The sequence below is a fragment of the Lissotriton vulgaris genome, chromosome 1_1 (assembly GCF_964263255.1).
Source record: "Lissotriton vulgaris chromosome 1_1, aLisVul1.2, whole genome shotgun sequence".
NCBI lineage: Eukaryota > Metazoa > Chordata > Amphibia > Caudata > Salamandridae > Lissotriton > Lissotriton vulgaris.
In genome coordinates, this window is record NC_141685.1 from 54,194,440 (window position 1) to 54,217,279 (window position 22,840).

Genomic DNA, 22,840 nt, shown 5'->3' on the forward strand with positions numbered 1-22,840 from the left:
CATCCCTCGCCAAGATCACATCACCGGACATCTAAAAGACCTCCACTGGCATCCCGTCAACAAAAGAATTACTTTCCGCCTTCTCACCCACGCACACAAGGCCCTCTACAATCTAGGACCCGAATGCCTCAACACTCGACCGTCCTTCTACAAACTCACACGCCAACTAAGATCGTCCAATCAAGCCCTCGCCGCAGTCCCGCGCATTCGAAAATCCACCATGGGTGGCAGATCCTTCTCCTTCCTGGCTGCCGAGACCTGGAACTCACTCCCCACTCACCTCCGCCTTACTCAGAACCACATCTCCTTCAGAAAAGAACTTAAAACCTGGCTATTCGACAAATAATGAACCCCTTCCCCAAGCGCCTTGAGACCCTCGGGGTGAGTAGTGCACTATACAAATGCCCGAACTTGAACTTGAACCTTTTTACATCTCTCTGCTACGCAGATCTGTGGCGCTTACTGGCTGTACTGAGAATTCCGATTTACTCCCCTGTTATCAGGAGAGACCTCAGTGCTGCATCTTTGAGCCCAGTACTGATCCTCAAAAGTAATTCTAACCATACTTACCAGTAACTTGAATGTCCTCCCATAGGTTAACATTGACTGGTTTCACTTGGAAATTCTTCTAAGTGTGGAGTTTTGCAACTTTAAAATAGTCACCTAAAATCATCCGAACAGCGAATTCTAATATACTCACCTGTTATCAAGCGAGAACCCAATGCTGCATCTTCTAGCCCAGCACTGACCCTGAAAAGTAATTCTAACCATACTTACCAGTAACTTGTATTTCCTTCCATAGGAATCCATTGTCTGGTTTTCACCAGAAAAGTTTCAAAGTGTCTATTTTCACAAACTAACAATATTCCTTAAAAATCGCCTGTATGACAAACACATTCTTTCAACTGTTTACAGGAGATGCACCAGTGCTGGATCCAGGATCCACCACTGAGTAAGAAAAAGTAACGATAACACTACTTACCTGCTAAGTGAATTTCCTTCCATAGGGTAACATTGAGGGGTTTTACTTAGAGATTCATCTAAGTGTGGAGTTTTGGAACTTTAAAATATTCTTATAAAATCAGCAGAACTGCGAATTCCGATTTACTCACCTGTTATCAGGAGAGACCTCAGTGCTGCATCTTTGAGCCCAGTACTGATCCTCAAAAGTAATTCTAACCATACTTACCAGTAACTTGAATTTCGTTCCATAGGCTAACATTGACTGGTTTCACTTGGAAATTCTTCTAAGTGTGGAGTTTTAGAACTTTTAAATATTCACCTAAAATCATCCGAACAACGAATTCCGATTTAGTCACCTGTTATCAGGAGAGAACCCAGTGCTGCATCTTTTAGCCCAGCACTGACCCTGAAAAGTAATTCTAACCGTACTTACCAGTAACTTGTATTTCCTTCCATAAGAATACATTGTCTGGTTTTCACCAGAAAAGTTTCTAATGTCTATTTTAACAAACTAAAAAATATTCCTTAAAAATCGCCTGCATGACTTAAACGCATTTTTTCAACTCTTTACAGGAGATGCACCAGTGCTGGATCCAGGATCCACCACCGAGTAAGAAAAAGTGACTAGAGCACTACTTACCTGCTAAAGGAAATTCTTGCTATAGGATAACATTGGTGATTCTATGTGAAAATATTTGTGTCAACTTTTAAAATACAATAATATTCCTTAAAAATCACTACTGTAACTAAAACACTTTTAATCAACCGTTTACAGGAGATGTCCAAGGACTGAATCTAGGATCCCGTCCAGTGGTTAGAAAAGTAATCCATAAAGTAACTAACTGCATTTAACTAGAAATTCACATTGAGGTCAATGTTGCATTGTGTTTGAAATTGTGTTGCCCATTGCAACAACTGTAACTACTGTCTTAAAAGTCTATTGCCTATTTGCAAAGTATTTAAACTGAAGTAATTCATTCTAAGAAAGTATATTTTGTAATGTAATGTATAATGGAATTATAATGCTTTTTTACAAAATAAAATATCTAAAAATAATTTGTTTAAAAAATGTAGTAAATCAGTATCAAAAAAATAAATATAACAATTAATACATTTAAAAATTGTCATTTACAAAACCTTCGAAATTCACTGAAATAGCCATAGGTTTCAGGCCTGATATAGTTAGGAATTAGCATTTAAAAAACCTTAGAAATTCACTGAAAAAAACATAGGTTTTAGGGGTGTTATAGTTAGCTGGATATTTCACTCGTACAAAACCATTGAAATTCCTCCGATGTAGTTAGTTGTACTAACTATATCTCGCGCGCCCGCTATCCACTGCTGATGATGTCACATATTACATCATTCATTACATGGTCAGTGACATCACTGATGACATTTCAAATGACATCACTGATGACATCATCCACGTGACAATCAGATACACCTCATAATACACTAGTATAACCTTTGTTCACTCACTGTAAAATACAGAGTACCATATTTGAATCCATTGACACACCAATACAAGTTTCTAAAATTCCACTCAGTGATTCCTAGATCTATACCCACATTTAACCATTCACCTATAGATTCACTCATACATGCAGTCAATGATCAATAGAACACTTTCAAATATACTTATACACCTATCTCGACATTACACACCAGCACACATCCTAGACATTTAGGAAGTCATCCTACTCACTTATGGAAATGGATCATACTTACATTTTCTCAGCTACACACTTATAGAAATACCACTTTATCTATTCATATAGATAATAACTCATACTTAGTGTGTTATAAAATCACTATTACAAGTATACAGTTATCCATACAGTCACGCATACAATCACTGAGTCTTATGTATACTTATTTATAAACAACAACTGACACATACACTGCCTTTTATTTTTCTACTTTGTTGGACATGTACCATTGAGAGCGATATTTGCTCATCACCACACCCATAAAGATATTCACTCACCCAAACAACTGTTATAACATGTAGTTTTAACTTCATATACCTACTGAATCAACTATTCACACATCTTTGGGCAGTCACACACCCCCCACTGAACCACACACACATTCACTCTCCCATACAAATACTCAGTTAACTAATCAATAACTAATATAGTCTTTCAAATAGCTAGTAACCAACTGGAGAAGCAGTTTACACAATAACTGACATAGTGATACAGATGTTCACACAGTTTAGTCACTATCAAACATATGTAGTGAGACACTTTAAATTCATCAAGTAAACAGTCAATCAAACTGCTACTAAATCCTCCATCCAGATATTTATATTTATATATCCACTCATTCTTCAATGCATATAATACATATTTAAATAACGAATCAAACCACATTCACGGATGATGTCATCAGTGATGTCATTTGAGATGCCATCAGTGATGTCACTGACCATGTCATGAATGATGTAATATGTGACATCATCAGCAGTGGATTGCGGGCGCACAAGATATAGTGAGTACAACTAACTATATCGGAGGAATTTCAATGGTTTTGTACGAGTGAAATGTCCAGCTAACTATAACACCTCTAAAACCTATGGTTTTTTCAGTGAATTTCTGAGGTTTTTTAAATGCGAATTCCTAACTATATCAGGCCTGAAACCTATGGTCTTATTCAGTGAATATATATATATATATATATATATATATATATATATATATATATATATATATATATATATATACATACATATATTATATATATATATATATATATATATATATATATATATATATATATATATATATATATATATATATATATATATTCAATGAAAAAACCATTGGTTTTAGGCCATATATAGTTAGAAATTAGCATTTACAAAACCTTATTTTACTCGCATAAAACCATTGAAATTCCATATATAGTTAGAAGCGCTAACTATATATCGCGCACCCGCAATCCACTGCTGATGATGTCACATATTACATCATTCATGACATGGTCAGTGACATCACTGATGACATCACTGATGACATCTCAAATGACATCACTGATGACATCACTGATCACAACATCCAGTGATTGTATGTGTCTGTAAAGTTTAAATATGTTTCACATATTGAAGAATGAGTGGATGTATAAGTGTCTGGCTGAAGAATTTAGTAGGTGCATGACTGACTGTATGAGTGAGTGATTAAATGTGTCTCACTGAGTGCATGGGTTAGTGACTAAACTGTCTTAATTTGTGCATCAGTATGTTTGTTGTTGTGTAAGCTGCTGCATGTGTTGATCATTAGCTATAAGAGTGGCCATATGGGTTATTGATTGGTTGCCCAAGTATTTGAATGGGAGGCTGAGTGTGTGTGTGGGTGGCTGGGAGGTGCGTGACTCTGTGCATAGATGTGTAAGCAGTTGATTCACTAGGAGTATGAGTTCAAGAGTGCATGTGGAAACAGCTATATGGGCGGTTGACTATGCATGGGTGTGTTGATGAGTGAATGGATTTCTCATTGCTACATGTGCAAGTAAGTACGTATGTAAAACACAATACATGTGAGAGTTGAGATATATAAATAACTGAACATAAGAGCCAGTGAATGTGTGAGTGGCTGTATCGATCACTGTGAGCTTGTATCAGGGATTATATAAGAGAATAAATATGTGTTATTATATGTTTGAATAAGTAAGATGTGTATAACTTTATAGTTGAGGAAATGGAGGTGTGATTGATTCTTTGCATGACTGACTAGGTGTGTGAGTAACTCCATGGATGAGTGACAGTCTGTGAGTGTCTGTTTATACTGAGTGTATGTAAGGTTATATTAGAGTCTGAAGAGGTTCATTGTATTATCACATGAGTGATGTGATCAGTGATGACAAATGAGATGTCATCAGTGATGTCATTTGAGTTGTCATCAGTGATGTCATTTGAGATGTCATCAGTGATGTCATTTGAGTTGTCATCAGTGATGTCATTTGAGATGTCATCAGTGATGTCATCAGTGATGTCACTGACCATGTCATGAATGATGTAATATGTGACATCATCAGCAGTGGATTGCGGGTGCGCGATATATAGTTAGCGCTTCTAACTATATATGGAATTTCAATGGTTTTATGCGAGTAAAATAAGGTTTTGTAAATGCTAATTTCTAACTATATATGGCCTAAAACCAATGGTTTTTTCATTGAATTTTCAAGGTTTTGTAAATGCAAATTCCTAACTATATATCCACTATAACCTATGGTTTTTTCTGTGAATTTCATTGGTTTTTTAATAGCAAATATGAAAAGCATTAAAATGTAAAGTACGTGATAGATAAAAACATTTTCGTATTTATGCACGCTGATGTGCTTTGAACGCTGCCCCCCTCCCCTCTTTTCTCTTAGTAGTACTCTCTCTTTGCAGATAGTGAAGAGTAGTTAACGCAGGCCTTTACCCCCGTTGTAATCCGTCCTGCCTGCTTGTCTCTCCATTTGATTGATTATTATCCAAGCATTTACTGTTTTTCAATTGATTCTCTTTGGTTCATTCTCTATTTACAAACAAGCACAAAGTCGCAATACTCTGTTTAGTCTTTGCAGATCGTGAAAAATCGTGTAAAAAAATAAAAGTAATCGAGCAAAATCAGTAGGCCACTAATTGGATCTCTTTTTGACCTCGCTAAAATAGAAATATTATAAACAACCCTTCATGAGAAATACGAAAATAGTGAGATGAACTGAGCTCCACACCATGAGGGCTGCAAGACAGCTCGGCTCCGTCACCCACCCCGCCCAAAATAACGACAAACCCTATGCAAATATTAAAAATATAGACAACACACCAGCAAAGAAACAGGGTAAAACATTTTATTAAATAACTATTTACATAACGTTGGTTTATAAGATAATGTCAGTAGTGGACCGATGTGTGAATAGGTCGGAAGCAGCACAAGGCGCCAAGATCCGGATGGAAAGTCCTGGATATTGGGTGCCATAGTTCAGAGTTCTGAGTTTGAGCCTTTTTCAATGCCTGTGCTTTGTTGTTTCCCCTCCATCAAAAACAAAAAAAAATATATAAAACTGTGCAAAAATACAAAAAAAAAAAAAGTTTACAAAAGCAGTGCTTGTAAGACTGTCTGAAGCTTATTTCCACCTACTGCAGCTTCACTATTCCAAAGTGAGTGAGGGTCGTTTGTGGACCTGACTGCATTTGAAAACAATGTTATATGGTACCTCCCTAAACCGCTTGACGGAGGCCCCCGAGGGGCGGTGTGATGGCCATGGACTCGGAGAAGACGCTTGGCTCCGACACCCTCCCCAAGTCTTATAGCACTGGTGTAGCCTGAGATCGCCCCCGACATAGGCGGCCGGCTCCCGGGGTCCGGCGGAACTTTTTGCCTTTTGATGACTCTTCAATTCTGGACCTTGTCCCACAATCCGTTTGACCTGAAGACAAGCTGTAGTGGGGCGCCCCTTTATCGTTTTAGTTGCCATTCCGCCCGCTTTTGCTACACTGTGCCTCTTCCGCCATTCAGCTGTTTACCGCCCGCTCTTGCGACTACAGCGTCTCGCTCACCATGTAGTTGAGATGCGCCCGCTCTTGCGGTGCAGCGATAGACGGCTGCCACAGGACTCTCAAAATGGCGGCCGGCTCTTCGGTTTTGGGCCTGGTCCACTAAAATGGCCCTGGGACACCTTGGAACTCGGACGCTTGTCTGCTAGGGCTTGGGTCCCATTCTCGAAAAGCGTCCCCTCAGCCGTGAAGATTCTACAAAAGTCTTGGGGGCCTCCGACTCCCGCAGGCTTCTGGTGGGGAGCGGCTGCCATGATTGCTCGTGGAATGGCCACGACGGAGCTACGAGATGGTAGTGGTCTCATGCTGACGCCAGCTTTAGTCTGAAACATCCAGAAACACTATAGACTACCAATTCGATCAGTTCCGGTAGCGCCCCAACATGAACCGGAAGAGAAGAACTTGCCCTCCCCTCTTTGACTGATGGTTCTTGTTGCCTGTCCCCTCTGTTGTCATTTAACAGAACTTTTTGGACTGCTGAAAGGGGTTGTGTTCTGAACGCTGGTTGGTGGAGACATTTAGACTATATTCTTGACCTACGTTGTCGCGTAATGCGTTTTATGACACGCCGCGTTAGCGCACCCGGAAGTGATCCGAGGCGCGGCGCGCAGCGCGTAACGTAAGCATAACAGGTCATGTGACTTGTTAATAAAACTTTTCATTGGTTCATTTTACTTTTGTTAATTTAATGATGAAAAGCTTGGTCATATGACCTAAAAATTACGCTTTTTATTTTTTTCGAACATTATTTTTTTTTCAAACATATGTTATAATATTCCAGGCTAATGTACTTTCCCGGAAAATTTACAACTGTCCTGCAAGTAAAATATATTCCTTTTTCGACAAAAAGGGCGTTTCTTCGTTCCATGACGGAGCCGTTGAGTAAGAGAGACTCGGCCTGCTGTCTTAGTCGCCGATACGCCTGATTATCAGATTCTTATCGATCACTTTATGTTGCAGAAATGAAAAACACAACTGGCCTTGACCATTTATTTTTACTGCGTTCCTGCGTATTATACCTTTTATCCGTCATGTAATTGGACTGCTTTATTTCACTTGCCTTTTACTGATTCGAAAACAGTGACTAAAAGTAAAAACTTTACCAATGTAAATACTACTACCGTGTTTTGTTTTAAAAACCTTTATTGTGAAAATATCAGTATACAAATACGGGCCTATAACCACGTGGGCCGGCCACGGAGCAAACTGAAATCGTATATGATGAGGAGACATTTACACTGTAGAGGAACGTAACGAGCGGGCCATTAGGTTGCAAGAACTAAGGTGTCTAACAGTTGCGGAATCGGTGGACGTACATTTTGTAATTAAAATAAGTCAGGGCCACTTACAATAACATTTTCTAGATATACATTTGCGGGCAAGGAGTTACGAGTCCCATTTATACCGGCGCCATTTTGGGCGAGGCCGGGCAGGTCCAAGATATAGTCAAAATGTCTTCACCAACAATCGACAAGACCAGAACCCCTTTCGGCCCTTTATGCTACAAGATGGTGTCTTCCATTCAGAAAATATTGTTGGCAGCATTTTGAAAGGAAAGATAAACAACCGTTCTCCTAGTGAGTCTCACATTGTTACATTTAGGAAGAATGTTGAAGAGTAATATGTGGAAAATCTGAAGCCATTTTTCTACAAACTCTCAATCAGCCTAAGTCATGGGCGATCTTTGTCCACACCAGGGCAATAGTGAAGCTGCAGCAGGTGCAAAGGAGCTTCAGACAGTCTTACAAGCACTGCTTTTCTAAACATTTTTTTGTATTTTTGCACAGTTTTATATATTTTTTTTGTTTTTGATGGAGGGGAAACAACAAAAAACAGGCATTGAAAAAAGCTCAACAGTGCAGGGCGCCTTGTGCTGCTTCCGACCTATTCACACATCGGTCCACTACTGACATCACCTCATAGGCCAACGGGGCACCCCACACTGACTTTCGGCGCAGCATTGTAGGATGGCCACACCAGTGCGGCAACTTGCTGGACACCACCTCGGTGCCATCCGGATCTCGGAGCGTTCGAGTCACTGTACCGCAAGAGTGACCGGAACTCAGCTGGTCACACCGTCTTTCGGCGCAGCATTGTAGGATGGCCACACCAGTGCGGCAACTTGCTGGACACAACCTCGGTGCAATCCGGATCTCGGCGCGTTCGAGTCACTGTACCGCAACAGTGACCGCAACTCAGCTGGACACGCCGTCTTTCGGCGCAGCATTGTAGGATGGCCACACCAGTGCGGCAATTTGCTGGACACCACCTCGGTACCATCCGGATCTCGGCCCGTTGTGCTGCCAAGCCCTGTCAGCTGAAACCCCCAAGGAATCGTGGGGCATATTATCAAGGGGGTTTATCTACGCTTTTTTGGCTTTAAAAGCCATGAAAGCGGAGATAAAATTATTTCCCTATTACCAAGCTGTCGCTAACACCAGTTAGTGACAGCTAAAAGGAGATAGCGACCATCTTGGGCCCCGCTTTGCATGTCAGTGATACTTATCACTAATGACATGCAAAGTGGCGTGCCAAGATGTTAGCGACTGGAAACAGTCCCTAACATCGCTACCTTCTATTACCAACTTTTAAAGATATTCGCGCTAAGCGCGAATATCTCCAAAATCTAACACCTGCCCTGAGCAGTTCTTAGCCATGTTATCCAATGGGAGGTGGATAACATGGCTAAGAGCATTAGGTCGATAATACATGAATATCGCTGACTTTTCTGCGATAATAGCAAGGTTTATCTGCGATAAAAATCGCCGATGTACGGCGATAATTTTTGTCTCTAAACAAGTTAGAGACAAAAATTATCGCTAGTTGTTCGTAATATGCCCCCGGGTTTTTGCTTGCAGAAATCGGGAGGCGGGAGACTAGCACTGAAATCAGTAGTCACACGCCTGAATCAGGAGGATTGGCATGTCTGAATTCTCTACAGCTGGGGCCATAAACTACATCCGCAGAATTAGGTGATAGCCTGGGACCAGCCTGGCATCTAAAATGGCTGCCGTGCACGACAAAATTGTGGCATTCGAAAAAAGGCAAGATGGCGCAGCCGCTGGAAGAGATGTATCAACATATATCAGCCACCCTCAGGAAACATAAGGGATTAGGATACGTCTCCCGCACCCCCTTATACCTAGTACTTTAATTAACGAAGCACAAAATGGCGAATTCCCGTTTCGCTACCAGTTTGCGGCCCAGTTCGCGGCCCGTGAAGCGCTTCTACCGTGAAAAATCATTTTTTTTTTATTTTCCCCACGGGACCCTTTAATAACCCCAACAACATTCCTAGGGGGTCAAGAGGGGGATACCTTGCCCCCTTTGATTAAATTCCCCCTTAGTTTTTCACCTTTTCTTCTCTCTCGATCCTACCGAGAGACAAGATGGCGGCCGCTCCGGACTGTCACGCAGCAAAAAAAAAAAAAAGCTCACGCACAGCCGCTGGAAGAGATGTATCAACATATATCAGCCTCCTCAGCCACCCTCAGAAAACATAGGGGATTAGGATACGTCTCCCGCACCCACTTATAACTAGTAATTTAATTAACGAACCACAAAATAGCGAATTCCCGTTTCGCTACCAGTTCGCGGCCGCGCTTCTACCGTGAAAAATCATTTTTTTTTATTTTCCCCACGGGACCCTTTAATAACCCCAACAACATTCCTAGGGGGTCAAGAGGGGGATACCTTGCCCCCTTTCATTAAATTCCCCTTTCGTTTTCCACCTCTTCTTCTCTCTCGATCCTACCGAGAGACAAGATGGCGTCCGCTCCGGACTGTTTAGAATGTTGACAGACACCGGAGAGCCAATCAGCTTTCTGCGCGCAAAGTTCCGATAAGCGAAAAGTAAGCGGACCGGATCGCTGCCCAGAGCGCTGTTACAGATATATATCTTGGTTTGAACGTTAATTTCTCAAAAACTACTGGAGCACATATATTGAGACCTATCAAAGGCACATCGGGCTAACAGTCCCTACAATTTTGCCAAGTTTCGTGCAAATCCATTCAGCCGTTCGAGCTAAAAGTGAGTCCAACAGCCCTATGGAAATTAACATGGGAAAAACGCGTTTTGGGACCCCCCTTTTTTCTCGGCCCCCCTTGACGAAACCCCCCCAAATTTTCAGGGGCTGCTCAGAAACAAAATGTGCCATTTTCCTGAAAATTTCAGCCGATTCCGTCCACAAACGCCAAAGTTATTAGACATAGAATTTTCAAAAGTCCCATAGAGAAAAAATTCTAACTATATATACCTACTGGCTATCGCCAGTAGGTAATATATATATATATATATATATATATATATATATATATATATATATATATATATATATATATATATATATATATATATATATATATATATATATATATATATATATATATATATATATATATATTCCTTCGATACCTCTCATCACCTTTCTTTTCCCAGCGGAAGTCATGGCACGACAACAGGTAGATTATGCAAAATATTTTATTTTTAAAACACCATGTGCAAAAACGTGCAAGAATAGGACGGCCTACGTGTTTCGGCTACAATTAGCCTTCAACTGGACCATAGAGTCCCAGGCGTCTAGTAAATTTATAAAAAGTGCTCAGTGGTAGTACCCTTCTTTGTGTTCATTAAACACTAGACTGTTAACCTCATTTACAAACTATGGCTCAATACAATCGCCATTTTGTCTTTCTTCCATTCCTGTGAAGTACTCTTAAAGTGCTGCGTGCGAGATGATGATATAATTTCCTCATTCATAGCAGTAAGTTATTCTGTCACAACAATTATTAACAATCTATAAATAATGCATTCTACAAGGCCTTATAGAGTTGTCTCTAATAATAATAAGTCATAAATTATGTATATATACACATATATATGTCTCTCACTCTAAATATATATATATATGCTCGAGTGCTCGAGTACACTTTTGTGGAATACGAGCGGTGGATCCTTGTCTCGAGCACCGCTGCAAGCTGTTTGGGCATTGAAATATTCGGAAGGGATCAAAGAGAAGGATCGCCGAACGAAGAACGCCGACTGTGCCTCGCCAACTACGCTCAGCCGGTAATCCCATCACCCGTAATTACGGGTAGATAGTACAGCGGATTAGCAGCAGTGTGTCGTGGAGGGTGGTGCCTTTAGCGGTCTCTCGACTGGAACTGGTTTGAGTGCACAAAAAGTCCATTATTTGAAAACACGCACATGAGCATGTTCTGCGAGACGGAACGCAGCGCTGCGGCTAAGGACATGTATAAGAGCCATAATATACAGTAAAAGGCCACAAATACACCCATGGAAATGGGCAATAATAACCTGTGTGAGAGCATGGCAAAACTGGAGAGATTATACGAACGCGAGGTTCGTAAGTGGTGGGAAGCCACAAGCTTGACCAGCTACATCGAGGAGGGACGTGTACCGAGAGGTTTAAGAGTGCACACTGTCCCCTATTACAAGCACCCGGACCCCCAACTACTCACAGACTGGCAGGAACATACAGCGCAGTACTGTGAGGGCACGCTAAAGATTTTGGTCAAATACGCCTGGAGCGATAGGGAGAAGACTCTGGCTGATATAAAGATCTTAGAGGAAGAATTTGATAAAGAAGAAGACGCGGATAAAGTGCAGGATTTTAAAGGGCTAATGAAAGCATGCTTGACTAAATATGAGCAAAAAATAAAAACACGAAAGCAAGAGAAATACGATCGTGATGAGAACGACTATCGCCTGGGGCGTGTATTAACTTTTGCTAAAAAATATGATGCCCCTAGGAAGGCCCTTAGTCAAGGTGCACAAAACACACAAGCAGCAGCTAACACCAGAGCACCGACATCAGAGTCCGATGCAACTGCCAATGAGTCCAGTGATGACCAAACTGACCCTCTAAATGACCGAAGAAGCGCTGCTGTCCCTTTTCATGCAGAATTCAAACTGATAAGGCAATCATGGATCGGGGGGGGGGGAAACAAGCCCCCAGAGGCAGGCAAAGGAGGAACCCCGAGCCTGAACAGCCGCAACAGGAAGAAGAATTAACGGTCACTGAGGATAGCAGGCCTGCTGCTCTTACTGTGGTAAACCTCACGAATAAACATTTAACAGACACCGAACGGGAACTTTTGGAATTGGGCTTAAAATTCTGCCCGAGTAACAATATGGAATATACCCAAACAAAAATTGATCTCTTCCGTTTCACGAGAAAATTGAAACTTCACAAATACTTTAAACTGAGATCGCATATGAAAGATACATCTAAGCAGGGGACTAGATTGCCAGCTACAAATATACTGAGTGGCAGGGACCTGCCAGGATTGGAGGCCATGGAACATTTGAGAATGGAGGAAGAAGGAAGTCCACTTAATGTCACGAATGTGGACATAGTACAACGAGCCCTATTACAGGGCATAGAACAAGAAAGAGAAGAAAGCCACTTTAAGCCGAAGTCTATTTTCGTCCCTCAATCACCATGGGACGCCATTGATGCTTTCACAGAGTCCATGACCGTGAATTTGATCAATTATAAGAAGACAACGAATCTTATTAACCATAATATCACAGAGCCTCAAACAAAAGCCTTGCGTGACCTTATGAGGGACAACAAGATCATAATAAAGCCTTCTGATAAGGGGGGCAACGTGGTACTATTAACTAGCGAATACTACCAGCAAGAGGCAATGAGACAGCTGTCTGACCCTAAGTACTACTCTATAACTACCAGCAAGGCCTATGAGGAAAGCATCAATGACTATGATGAACTGATTCGGAAATGGTATAACTTGCATATGCTGGGGAAAGACGAACATCTCTTTTTAGGGAGCAATAACCCCATGACTCCGACTTTCTATCATCTTCCCAAGCTCCAAAGAACTGTACATCTCCTCCAGGCCGTCCCATCGTTGCCTCTATCTATGGACTAACTGAAAACATGTCCAAGTACGTGGATTCTGTCCTTTTTCCCCTTGTGACCAGCCTTGACTCATATATTCAGGACACCAAAGATTTCCTGAATAAAATTGCGGATATGAGCTGGGAGTCTGACTATTTATTGATGGTGATGGATATCACCAGCCTTTACACTAACATCGATCATCAACATGGATTGAATGATGTCAAGCACTATTTAGATAAGCGTCAGCTACGTTTTGTACAGCATAATACCATGATTCTCGATTTTGTGAAGTTCTGTTTAAATATTCGGAGAACAGCTTTACAGGCAAACCTCTGGTACGGCGATGGGCACCTGCTTCGCTCCCAGCTATGCAAACTTTTCGTTGGCTGGTGGGAGGAGCAGGTGCCCAGAAGCTGGAAGATGGGTCAGGAGCATGGCAGGGTGGTACATTGGTACCGCTACATTGATATTCTCTTCATCGTGTGGCAGGGTACGACCGCCACCGCGGAAAAATATATTGAGGACTTGAATAACAACAACTACAATTTGCATCTTTCGGGAACAATTAGTCGAGTGGCAGTCGACTACTTGGACTTGAGGGTGTATATTGATGAGGGCCAGGTACATACCTCATTATATAGAAAAGATACGGCAGGGAACTCAATTCTGTTTGCGAAGAGCAGTCACCCACCCAAACTCATCAGGAGTATCCCATATGGGGAACTCCTTAGACTCTGTAGAAACAATACACAAGATCGGGAGTTTGAGAGGGCAGCCCTTGATAGGATAGGATGTGAATTTGTAGAGCGCAAATTGCTTCCCGGAGGCGTCCAAGCGCTTGAATGCCTGGCACGCTTCTGACTTAGAGGATACGATGATTCCCTACTGCAGAACACACTCAAGAGAGTTAGGAGAATTTCTAGGGCAGAATTGCTCAAAAAGAAAGAGGGAACAGCCGACTAGGAATGCCAGTACAGGAAAGAGTAAATTCAGGATGATCACACCCTTTTTTTCTGAAGCTAACCACCTCAAAGCCATGATGCGTAGGAACTGGCACATCTTGCGCACAGACAGTACGTTGAGGGAGGATTTGCCCCCATATCCTCTGGTGACCTTCAGTAAAAGCAGATCATTAGGGGATATGTTGGTACGAAGCCATTTCGATAAACCCACCGTCAGGCCTAATACACTTAAGGATATGAGTGGGTTTTACCCGTGTGGCCGCTGTAAAGCCTGCGCAGCTAGTAAAAGAGTCCTCCGATATGAAAATCAGGTGACAGGTAGATCCATGAAAATTCAGAAATTTTTGACTTGCAGTACTGTTTATGCAGTGTATTGTTTAGTGTGCCCGTGTGGCCTCCGCTACATTGGGAGCACCATCAATCAACTAAAAATGAGGGTGCTAGAACATCTTAGGGCTATTGATAAGGTAGATCCTTCCTACCGAGTAGCCCGGCATTTTGCAGAGCATCATAACAAAGATCGCAGCAAACTGCAATACTTTGGATCGGACTGTATACCTAGCAATGTCAGAGGTGGAGATAAACTGAGGTGACTCAGACGGCTGGAATCGAGGTACACCATCGATTTAGCCACTAAACACCCCGGGGTCTTAACAGCGGAGAGGAAATGGCCGTCCATCTAGGGAAGTAATTTACAACAGGGGATATGGCAGAAGGGCTGTTCAAGCTTATGTTTGGTGTTCAGGATAAATTTGTAAGGCGAACTTGGGATAATCAATTGTAGGATGTTTCATGATGATTTTTTGCTATGACTACACACAGTTTACTTTTTAATAATTGTATGCATGTATTAATTGAATTATCCATTCCATCTCTTCCACTGTTTCTTTTTATTTATATTTTATTTTGTCTCCTTTTCCTTTTCTTTTCTTCTTTTCTTTCCTTCTATTTTCTTCTTCTCTCGTTAAATTTTTCTCTTTATCTCTCCCTTTTGTCTTGCTTTTATTTTATTTTCTGAACATGGGTGAGATGGTTGCGGGGTTGTATTGATTAATCCTCTTGTAGGTTATGATGTGGTATATAATTGGTCATTTTTTGCTTGCTCCTAGGAGCAATGGATGTAGAAATATTGGAGTTTGGATGGCCATTGTATCATAATTATATTTATATTTATATATGCACATTTATGTAATCGCTCTTAATGAATGTCTCGCTGACTCGTGCCTTACTCCTGCAGGGGCAGACTGACTGTTAAAGGACTCATGCCGATCCACGGCTAGATGTTGTTACATTATGTTTTGTAAATTTATCATTCTAATGCCCATACTTCTTGTTTGTGTACCGATGTACGGTACTATTGTCTTGCACGGGGTGCAGTTACATACCTTATGTACTGGACTCTACTCGTTACAAGATGGCGTCTATATTTGACTTAGTGCTAGTCCATTGCTGACGACTAGTACTGTGTAGGAGCTTTAACCCCTTCCATGCTGATGACAGCCCCCAGCCGTCATGCACTACAGTGCTCGTGTGCTGCTGACGGCTGGGGGCCCTCATGACCGCACCCGCGCTGAAATCTTCAACACAGGAGCAGAATATATAGATAGATATAGATAGATATATAGATAGATATAGATATAGATATAGATATAGATATAGATATAGATATAGATAGATATAGATATAGATAGATATAGATATAGATTTGATATAGATATAGATATAGATATAAAGAGACAGACAGAGACAGAGAGAGAGAGAAAGAGAGAAAGAGAGAGATATTTTCACTGAAAAAAACCCAAAGTTTACAGAGACGTTATAGGTTGGAAATAGCATCAAAAACCTTAGAAATACACCGAAAAAAACAAAGGTTACAGAGACGTTTACTTAGGTTCAGATTTTACATACTCAAAACCGTAGAAACTGAGCAGTTATAGTTACCTGGGCTAACTATAACTTACACTCCCCACAATGCACAGCTTATAAAGCGGGCAGAGAAACACATCATAAAAATTGGTCCTGCCCGTAGAGCACAGGATTTTAAGCTCCTCTCTATGGGTAGGAACAATACTGGCCCGCTGCCGTCATGGGGTCTATGGGGGCCCTCAACATTGATCATGTGGGTGCCCTGGATGGGCTCATGGGCACCCACCCTTTACTGGCAGGGCCATTTTAGTAAATCCTTCATTATGCATGGGCAAGGCATATGCATGGTAAAGGTGTTACGTGGTAAAGGCATACGTGTGTAAGGCATTGCAGGGTAAAGGCATACGTGTTAAAGGCATTTGTTGGTATCTATGACATTATAATTAGTCTAATCCTGCACTATCTCTTGACTTGAAACTAAACCCTGGGCCTTGATAAACTGAACACAGACAGCTCAAAAAAAGTGTAAAAGCACGTTTAGTGGAAATGTCATGTCACATTGTCATCACATGCCATTTTCCCAGTGCATTGTACCATTTCCCCAGTTTTCCCCAGATAGATGGTGCTATGAACCGAATAGCACTACTCGCCACCACCTTTAGAGGGTGATCCATTTCTCTTCCTACCCTGGATGGAGAGTTACTCCAGCATTTTGTTGAAGTGAAACTCTAACTGTTTCCAGTGTCATAAAGAGTCATATTGGCGTCTGTGAATGCTCACTTACTCACAAGTTAGCGGTCATTCACAAACTGGCACGGCGAAGCATGCGTGCGGTACATTTACTAGTATGTGATTCTACACATGCAAAACATGTACACCTGGCAGCGATCATCTGACTAGTTTTGTTTTCTATCATTGTTGAAAGAGTTGCTTAGCCCTAAAAACTACAACTATTTGTGCATAAATAAGATAAGCTGTAAACAACTCATCTTGGGACACAGATAAGCCCACTGACACCAAGAGAGAAATAGTAATAACGCTTATTCACAGGCCCTGGAAAGCCCCCTAGTCCTGCACATTATACAGACCCATCTCCCTCCTAAACATTCTTGCTAAACTATTCACAGGCATTTTGGCACACAACTTAGACCATTCATAATGGCCTTATGACTGCAAGCCACAGCAGTGGTGAGATAATACTGTGCCGTTAATAAAATGGATGCTTTCCAACACTGAGAAGACACTGGACACAATGTCCGCCAATGGCCCGATTTATATTTAGGCCGATGGTTTATTCTGTCATAAATGTGGCAGGTGTCCCGTCCACCCTATTAAAAGTGCATTATATCCTGTGTCAGTTGTAATAAAGCAGACGGGATCTGTCATGTTTGAGGCAATAACCTGTCCAATAAACTCTAAATTAGGCCCTATGTCTGCAGCAAGTGTTGTAGAAGGAACAAGAACCAGCGTTATAGGAAGAGGGCCTAGAAGCATATATAGTCCCAGAGGCACTGAAGCACCTACCTCTTTACTTCCTCTGTTTATACCTCATTAGCACCTACCTGTGACCCTGCTCTGTTTGTACCTCATAGGTGCCTATATGTGCACCTCATCTGTTTGTACCTCATAAGCACCCACCTGTGCACTCTCTCTGTTTATATCTAATAGGCCCCTTCCTGTGCACCTCCTCAGTTAGTACCTCCCAGGTGAGCTTCTGAAATGAAGCTTGTGAGCTCCGTACTGCCAACCACGGCCTCTTCTCTATCAGGCCATTATCTGCATCTGCTGTGTGCATTCTTCACGTGTGTCCCCTGCCACAGCTAACAATGAACCCTGTAGAGTGAGTACACAGACTGAGGGGATGAGGGAGCTGAAGGACATGGAATGAGGTAAACCTGGATAAAAGAAATATGGGATGGGAGAAATGACACTTGTGAACATCAGACACCTCCTTCGCTCTACCAAAGCCCTGATGAGTCACAAAGTAGCATCCTGGCCTTCAGACAGACAACAATAAGTCAAATATCTTGTAAATGTTGAAAAACAGAAACAATTATTAATATGCACACATCTGTTGGATGCTTGATATTTCAGTTAAATTATTGGTTGTGATGGATTCTCTATAAGGAATAAATGACTGATATCGTTGAATAATAAATGACATGATTTAATGTTTGTTTGCCAAATCTGTGTGCGCAACATAAAGTCGGGCCATTAGAATAACCCCTCATTCTATTTTACAAAAAACCCTGGAAGGAGCTGCTGATTGAAATACAACAGGATCTTAACTTTACCTACTTTAGGAAGAACTAAAGTCTTACTTTTGTAAGTTGTCATTCAGTTTAGAATCAGGCACTAGTTCAAGGGAGATGGATATATATTACGCTGATAGAAAATCCACCTCAACTCAGGATAATGCTCCAGCCTTCCAGGTTAGAAGGATCCAGAAATGCTTGAGCCAGGAGGGCTGTAATATGTGTTGAAGGTGACTTAGGGGCTTATTACGAGTGTGGTGGTCTTCCAATGGGACTACCAAAGCGGAGGTACCAGGCAGACTGGCAAGCCCATTGAGAGCCCGCCGCCGGATTATGACCTAAATCCAGGGTGGGTGGGTGGTGCAGCAGCGGTCTCGCGGCGGCTGTATTAGGCTCATTTGAGAACCTAAGCAGCATACCACCACCTTAAGAGTGCCTGCAGCACGTTCCAGCACCATGTCATGCATGCCACACTGTGCAGGAACATGGTTCAATTCCATGGGGTGGCACAACATGTGCCCCCCGCATGCAACCCCAGGAGCAGATTCGGCCGGGGCCCTGTGAGGGCCCCCTTACCTGCAGTCCTTTATCCTTTTCATGGCGGGGTCCCCGCCAGGGAAAAAGGCGGTGGATATGCAGACCGTAATATGCTCGGAGATGTCGGTATCGGACTGCAAACATATTCCGGGTGTTTGTAGACCGCCGCCACAGCGGGATCCTTGATCCTGGCGGGGTGGCGGCCTCGTGGGGGTCCCACCACCACACTCATAATACAACGGTCAGACCACCAGGAATCACTGCCTCTTCAGAAGTAAATAAGATGTGACATGTTCAACCGCAGTTTTAATGAAATATCTATGTATGGTAAAATGTTCCTTACTAAATTTCAAATATGGCAGAGAAGAGATGTCTTCTACAGCTGGTTAAATATTGTGTCTTCATATTCTATTACATTTGAATTTAGTAATATTGCATTTCTTTACATCCAACAGAAAATAAGCCTTAAATGCATGGATTGATTCTGAATAATGAAGATAACACATCAAACCTGCACAAATTGTCAAAAATAAGGAGCTCCAAAAACATCAGTGCAATCAGAGGCAGAGGACAGATCCAGGAAGAAGCAGTCAAAGGCAATTCAATGAGTGTACGAGTCTGAGATCTGCACCTCGATACCCCAAGACGAAGAAATGACCTCTACAAAACTAAGACAACAAAACTGACAAACCACCTGCTGTATAAACAAGCGTCCAACACAGCTTTGATCATGAGGCCGGTATGAGAGTTGGAGGAAGGTCTCGTGTCTATCTGGGATCCACAGCTTGGAACAAACTCCCTCTTCAGCTTTGAGCTGTTAGCAACATGAAAATGTTTAAGAAAAGGTTGAAAACTTGGCTTTTTGTGCATGTTTGAAACAACCGGATTTACTTTCTTTTCCGACCTCTGCTTGGCCCCAGGACACTCTTTGGAGTAGCTGTACACATTACAAGTCGCTTCAACATCATGATATGCCTAGAGGAGTGCTTCGCTATCTAAACTGGCACCAGACCAGCATTCAGTGCTCTAGGTGTATTGTTAACTCTTTCTAGCCAACCACAGGCACCAGGAAAAGCAGAACGAAGTGGAGCCTAACAACTGGAGGCTAAAGGAAAGGGGAGTTCTGCTCTCTGAAGTACAGAGTATTGTCCCAATTTACACCTGCCGGAAAGAAGATTAAGCTTTAGCCGCAAGCATGCGAAGCCATTATCCAATCTAAAGATGCAATCACCCACAAGGAAGCCATAACTGATATTATGAATGTGGCAGGTATTTAGTGAGTCTTTATTTTATTGTTAAATCGTAAATCAAGCGTCCAAAATATAACACACATACAGGGAATGTAAAAATAACGCAAGTAGTTTATTAACTATGCTGACCCTTCAGGAAACACGGTCAGGAGAAAAATCGTGCAATTCCACTGAATATGTCAAGAACTTTAGCCAATTAGAAACCATAAAAGAGCATCAGCGAATACAAACAGGGGAAAAACCATACCACTGTACTGAATGTGTAAAGAGCTTCAGTCAAATTGCAAACCTCCACACACATCAGAGAATACACACAGGGGAAAAACCATACCATTGCAGTGAATGTGTGCAGAGCTTCAGTCGGTTATCACATCTCCAAACACATCAGCAAATACACACAGGGGAAAAACTATACCATTGCAATGAATGTGTAAAGAGCTTTAGTCACATTTCAAACCTCCAAACACATCAGAGAATACACACAGGGGAAAAACCATACCATTGCAATGAATGTGTACAGAGCTTCAGTCAAATTTCAAACCTCCACAGACATCAGAGAATACACACAGGGGAAAAACCATACTATTGCAGTGAATGTGCCAAGAGTTTCAGTACGTTAGCAGATCTCCAAACACATCAGCGAACACACACAGGGGAAAAAAAATACCATTATAAGGAATGTGTAAAAAGCTTTAATCAAATTGTAAACCTCCACATTCATCAGAAAATACACACAGGGGAAAAACCATACCATTGCAGTGAATGTGTGAAGAGCTTCAGTCGGTTAGTAGACCTCCACAGACATCAGAGAATACACACAGGGGAAAAACCATACCAGTGCAGTGAATGTGTAAAGAGCTTCAGTCAGTTAACAGACCTCCGGAGACATCAACGAATACACACTGAGGAGAAACCATACCATTGCGGTGAATGTGGAAGTAGCTTTAGGGTACTATCAAACCTCCACACACATCAGAAAATACACACAGGGGAAAAACCATACCATTGCAGTGAATGTGTGAAGAGCTTCTGTCGGTTACAAGAACTCCAAACACATCAGCGAACACACACAGGGGAAAAACCATACCATTGCAGTGAATGTATAAAGAGCTTCAATCAGATTTCAGAGTTACACACACATCAGAAAATACACTCAGGGGAACAACCATACCATTGCAGTGAATGTGTGAAGAGCTTCAGTCAAATTTCACACCTCCACACACATCACAGAATACACACTGGGGAAAAACCATACCAGTGCAGTGAATGTGTAAAGAGCTTCAGTCAGTTATCACACCTCCGGAGTCATCAGCGAATACACACTGGGGAAAAACCATACCATTGCAGTGAATGTGGAAGTAGTTTTAGGGTACTATCAAACCTCCACACACATCAGAAAATACACACAGGGGAAAAACCATACCATTGCAGTGAATGTGTGAAGAGCTTCTGTCGGTTACAAGAACTCCAAACACATCAGCGAACACACACAGGGGAAAAACCATACCATTGCAGTGAATGTATAAAGAGCTTCAATCACATTTCACAGTTACACACACATCAGAAAATACACTCAGGGGAACAACCATACCATTGCAGTGAATGTGTGAAGAGCTTTAGTCGGTTAACAGACCTCCGGAGACATCAGCGTATACACTCCGGGGAAAAACCTTACCATTGCAGTGAATGTGTAAAGAGCTTCAGTCGGTTATCAAACCTCCAGAGACATCAGCGAATACACACTGGGGAAAAACCATACCATTGCAATGAATGTGGCAGTAGTTTTACTTACTCTTCAGCATTAAGAAATCATCAGCAAGCTCACAAAGGGGAAACAAATCTTTTAAATGCCATGAATGCTTGAAAAGCTGAAGTCCATTATCAATCCTAAACAGGCATCAGCGAACACACGCAGAAGAAAAGCCTTCAAGTGCAATGAATGTGTGAAGAAATGTAGTCAATTATCAAGCCTATGTAGACATTAGCTTGCACTCACTCTGTAAATACCATACAACTGTAGTGAGTTTAGAAGTACCTTTAGGAAATCTTTTGCATTAAGGATTCATCCGTTAATGCACACAGAGAAAAATCCTTTCAGGTGAAGTGAATGTGTGAATATCTTCTGTCAGTTATTAAACCTATGGATACATAAACTAACATACACAGAGTAAAAATGAGCATTGCAATGAATGTCAGAAGTAATTTTGTCAATTGCGAACACACCTCCGCTAAATCTTACAATTGCACTAAAAGTGTGATCAGCTTTTGTCAATTTCTGATCCTACATAGCCTCAGCGAACACACACCTTCATTTAACTCACTTAGAAATAATCCTAGAGATGCAGTGAATTCAGAAAAAACTTACGAACATTAACAATAATATTGACTCATCTGAGGACATAGACAGTAGCAGAACAGTGCCGTTATTGAGAGATAAAGGAATTTCAGGAAAAAATATATAATTATGTGGGATATTCAAATACCAGATGAATGAAGACTCGACTAGAAGAAAAGAAGAGCACCAAAGATTTGTAGAATAATAAAGTGTCTGTTCCCAGTGATTGTTCACTTTGGT

The 22,840-nt window shown here is 41.6% G+C and overlaps 1 protein-coding gene and 1 pseudogene across 2 annotated transcripts in view; both read left to right on the forward strand.

Annotated features, from left to right (window-relative positions):
- Positions 1–22,271, forward strand: part of LOC147737225 (uncharacterized) — a 48,149-nt gene extending 25,878 nt beyond the window's left edge. Inside the window, exon 2 of the mRNA XM_086919630.1 lies at positions 19,471–22,271. Within this exon, the coding sequence (XP_086775756.1) occupies positions 20,387–22,129 (1,743 nt within the window). The 5' untranslated portion in view covers positions 19,471–20,386 and the 3' untranslated portion in view covers positions 22,130–22,271. The remainder of the gene's footprint in view (positions 1–19,470) is intronic.
- LOC147737224 (uncharacterized) overlaps positions 1–22,840 on the forward strand; it is a 170,951-nt pseudogene that overhangs the window by 26,033 nt on the left and 122,078 nt on the right. The gene's annotated exons all lie outside the window — the stretch shown is intronic.